Source organism: Chiloscyllium plagiosum, unplaced genomic scaffold (genome assembly GCF_004010195.1).
Source record: "Chiloscyllium plagiosum isolate BGI_BamShark_2017 unplaced genomic scaffold, ASM401019v2 scaf_3624, whole genome shotgun sequence".
Classification (NCBI taxonomy): domain Eukaryota; kingdom Metazoa; phylum Chordata; class Chondrichthyes; order Orectolobiformes; family Hemiscylliidae; genus Chiloscyllium; species Chiloscyllium plagiosum.
In genome coordinates this window covers 10,565-14,196 of record NW_025210646.1, presented here as the reverse complement: position 1 = coordinate 14,196, position 3,632 = coordinate 10,565, and the positions used below count along the sequence as shown (strand labels likewise).

The window sequence follows — 3,632 nt, the reverse complement described above, 5'->3', positions numbered from 1 at the left end:
TATACAGTACGGGAGACCTTGGCCTGGTTTCTGTTCTTTATCTTCCTCCTTCATCTCAAGATTCTTGCTGCAAAGAGATAAGTGTTTCAGGATGTGGCTGTGGGTAATTATTATTGCAGTGACAGTACACACCTTAGCGCAAACACACACACCACACATACACACACACACACACATGTGCATCACACACTCACACACGCGCGCACACACACACAGGAACTGAACTAAAGTGAACAATATTGCTGTAGTCAACAATTTGCCTGTTGGTGCAGTGACCAGCTCCATTGGCACCAGTGACTCTGTGTGACCTGGCAGGTTCCTGTGCACCTCCTGGGTAACCTGTTGTGTAGTTTGCCAATCAGCTGTGCCAGCTTGGAACTGGGCACAGCAGCCAGATTCCCTCTCCCAAGATCAGAACAGACATGACTCCAAGGGAAGCAAAGACTGTACACAGCATCTTTCTCACCAGCGCAGCAGAATAAAACAAAAACATACTTGCAAAGCTGAAAATGAGGTTGCTCAGCTGCAGATGGAGACTCTATTGGAGTGTTGGGAATTAGGTCTCTCTCTCCTCCATTCAATTCTATTGTTTTCTGTGTGTGATGACCATGAAGTGCTCAAGTCACCATAATCCACAGACCCAGATTAATGCTCTGCGAACGTTGATTCATATCCTCCCAAGCCAACTGGTAGAATTTAAATTCAATAAATCTACAATATAAAATCACATCCTAGTCTAACACTGGCATCTCCAATCATAGAATCATGGTGACCGAGAAACTGTCATTGGTTGTTGTGAAATCTGCAGGCCCTACCTGTTCTGGCCTACATGTGACTCCAGTCCCATGCCAATGTTGCTCACTCTTATTTGCCCTCTGACATGGCCAAATGACACATTCATTTAACGGGGCTCATCAAGAGGCAACACAGGCTAGTAGCAATTCCCACATTCCTTGAAACGATTTTTTAAAAAATTGTATTCCTTTTCTTCAGTTAGGAACATAGAAACTGGAGTAGGCCATTCAGCCCCTTGACTGGTTCTCATATCCCTTGACACCTTTGCTTAACAGAATGTATCTCTCTCAGATTTAAAATTGACAACTGACCCAGCATCCAGTGCCATTTGTGGAAGAGAGTTCCAAACCTTTATCACCCTTCGTGTGAGCTTCCTAACGTCTCTCCTGGGGAGTCTGGCCCTCAGGCTATGCCCCTAGTTCTCTATAGAAACCCCACCCAGTGTTTATCTTATTCAATCCTGACTTTTCCTGTTAATATTTTGAGGATTTTGATCAGATCACCCCTTAACTTTCTAAATTCTAGAGTAAACAGGCCTCATTTGTATAATCTCTCCCCCTAACGTAACCCCCTGAAGTCCAGGGTTTAGTTCTTTGGTCCACAACAATAACAAACTGTTTCTTTGGTGTTGATGAATTTCTGAAGATTGGTCCTCCTCAGCGTCACAGAGATGCCCATTTCCAACTCTATGACCTTGCCAGTCTCCCTTCCTTGGTAGCTGTGACAACCTTCATCCATGCCTTAATACCAGAGAGTGGACTGAACTGTACTCCCCGTCCCCCTCACTCACTCCCCGTCCCCCTCACTCAGTCCCCACCCCCTCTCTCACTCCCTGTCCCCTCACTCACTCCCTATCTCCCTCACTCACTCCCCGTCCCCCTCACTCACTCCCCGTCCCCCTCACTCAGTCCCCACCCCCTCTCTCACTCCCTGTCCCCTCACTCACTCCCTATCTCCCTCCCGGGTGAGGGTGGGGGTGGGGGGTTTTACCTCTTTGAGGAGGGGTCTCAGGGCGGCGAAGCTGGGCCGTTGCTCAGGGTCCGGGGCCCAGCACTGCAGGGCGACCGAGTACATCTCTGAGGGACAGTCCAGGGGCTGCTCCAGTCGCCGCCTCTCCCGGTCGATCAGCAGCAGTATCTGCCCAGACAGAGAGAGAGAGGTCACTGCACTGTACCCTCAGCCCCCACTGTGTGTGTGTGGGGGGGGCTCCAGGGTGATGGGCAATTCCCGCTTTCTCCCCAAGACCCCCCCCCCCCAATGGCGCCATTAAAATGGACGCCCGGCCTATGCCCCCCTCCTGTGGGAGTGAATCCCGCAGCCTCCACTCCCTCCCTCCAATGGCCTAACCCCGTGCCCCCTTCCCGGGTCAGGACCCCTCCCTTCGCCACCCCATTGTCCCGGCCATCGGGAACGTCCCTCCTGCGTTTAACTCGGCCCTCCTCCACCAGGCTTGGGCCTACACATGACTCCAGGCCCCACGGCGACCGAGTCGACTCCAAGCTTCCCTCCGGGGTTGCCCCAGGCTGTGGTGCATGGCGATGGGGGTGGGGGGGTGTCGCTGGGTGGAACAGACGCTTGGCTCCACCCCCGCAGTGGGCCAGCATTGACCCACGTGGCTGAATGGCCTGCACTCTTGGATCGACATTGTAGCAGGGATGTGGGAGTGCCGAAGAGGGGCAGAGATTTCCCGGGATATTTCCTGGTCTGGAGGGATTTCCCGGGATATTTCCTGGTCTGGAGGGATTTCCCGGGATATTACCCCTGTATTTGGAGGCTGAGGGCCAAGTGCTGGGATATAGGATGGGAATAGTGAGATGTTTTTCACCAGCACAGACCCAATGGGCCGAATGGCCTGTTCCTGCGCTCAGAGACCTCCCCTCCAATACCTTGCGACCCCTGGTGGGCAGGTTGGTAACTGCAGCAGTGTCCTGGGTGCTGGAATCCCACCCTCCCAACACACGCACAGCAAGATCCCACAAACAGCTGATTGAACGGTGTTTGGGGAAGGGGGGGGAGTCTCAGTCTTCGGGGGAGGCCGATCGGCCGCTGTGCTAGCCCTTTCTGAGAGCCCGGGTCGTTCCTCCCCCCCACCTCACCGTGCCGGGGGAGGGGGGCCTGGGGGACAGAGGGAAGCAGGGTCCTGTTCTTACCTCCCGGCCGTACATGCCCATCCAGGGCTCCTCGCAGTAGGAGAACAGTTCCCACAGCACCACCCCGAACATCCAGACGTCCGACGCGTGGGAGAACGTTCCGGATTTGAGGCTCTCCGGAGCACACCTGTACAGAGGAACAACAGTGGCGGTGTCCATTCACCCACTCCCAGCGAGGGAGGACTCTCCTTCCCAACCTTATCCCTGATCTATGGCCTGGTGACCCCCTTGGGTTAGACCAGCAGCAGCTCCCCCTCACTCACTCACTCCCTCTGTCTCCGTCCGTCTCTCTGTCTCTCTCCCTCTCTCCCTCTCTCTTTATCTCTCTTGCTATTCCCCTCTGTCTCTGTCTCACTCTCTCTCTATCTCTCTGTTTGTCCCCCTCTGTCTCTGTCTCCCTCTCCGTCCGTCTCTGTCTCTCTATCTTTCTTTCTGTTCCCCCTGTCTCTGTCTCACTCACTCTCTCTCTCTCTGTGTCTAATTGTCTCTGTGTGTATCACTCTCTGTCTCTTTCTGTCACCCTCTGTCTATGTCTCCCTCTGTCTATCTCTGTCTCTCTCTCTCTCTCTCTCTCTCTGTCTCTCTATCTCCCTCTGTCTCTCTCTGTCTGTCTCTCTCTATTTTCTCTCTGTCACTGTCTGTCAGTCTGTTTCTGTCTGTCTCCCTCTGTCTCAAAATAGGGTGTAG

At 53.5% G+C, this 3,632-nt stretch overlaps 1 protein-coding gene across 1 annotated transcript in view; it reads right to left on the bottom strand.

Annotated features, from left to right (window-relative positions):
- Window positions 1-1,737: 1,737 nt before the first annotated feature.
- Window positions 1,738-3,632, bottom strand: part of tnk1 (tyrosine kinase, non-receptor, 1) — a 12,450-nt gene continuing 10,555 nt past the window's right edge. Inside the window, exons 6-7 of the mRNA XM_043685546.1 lie at window positions 2,946-3,072; window positions 1,738-1,932 (exon numbers count right to left, since the gene is read on the bottom strand). Of these exons, the coding sequence (XP_043541481.1) occupies window positions 1,738-1,932; window positions 2,946-3,072 (322 nt within the window). The remainder of the gene's footprint in view (window positions 1,933-2,945; window positions 3,073-3,632) is intronic.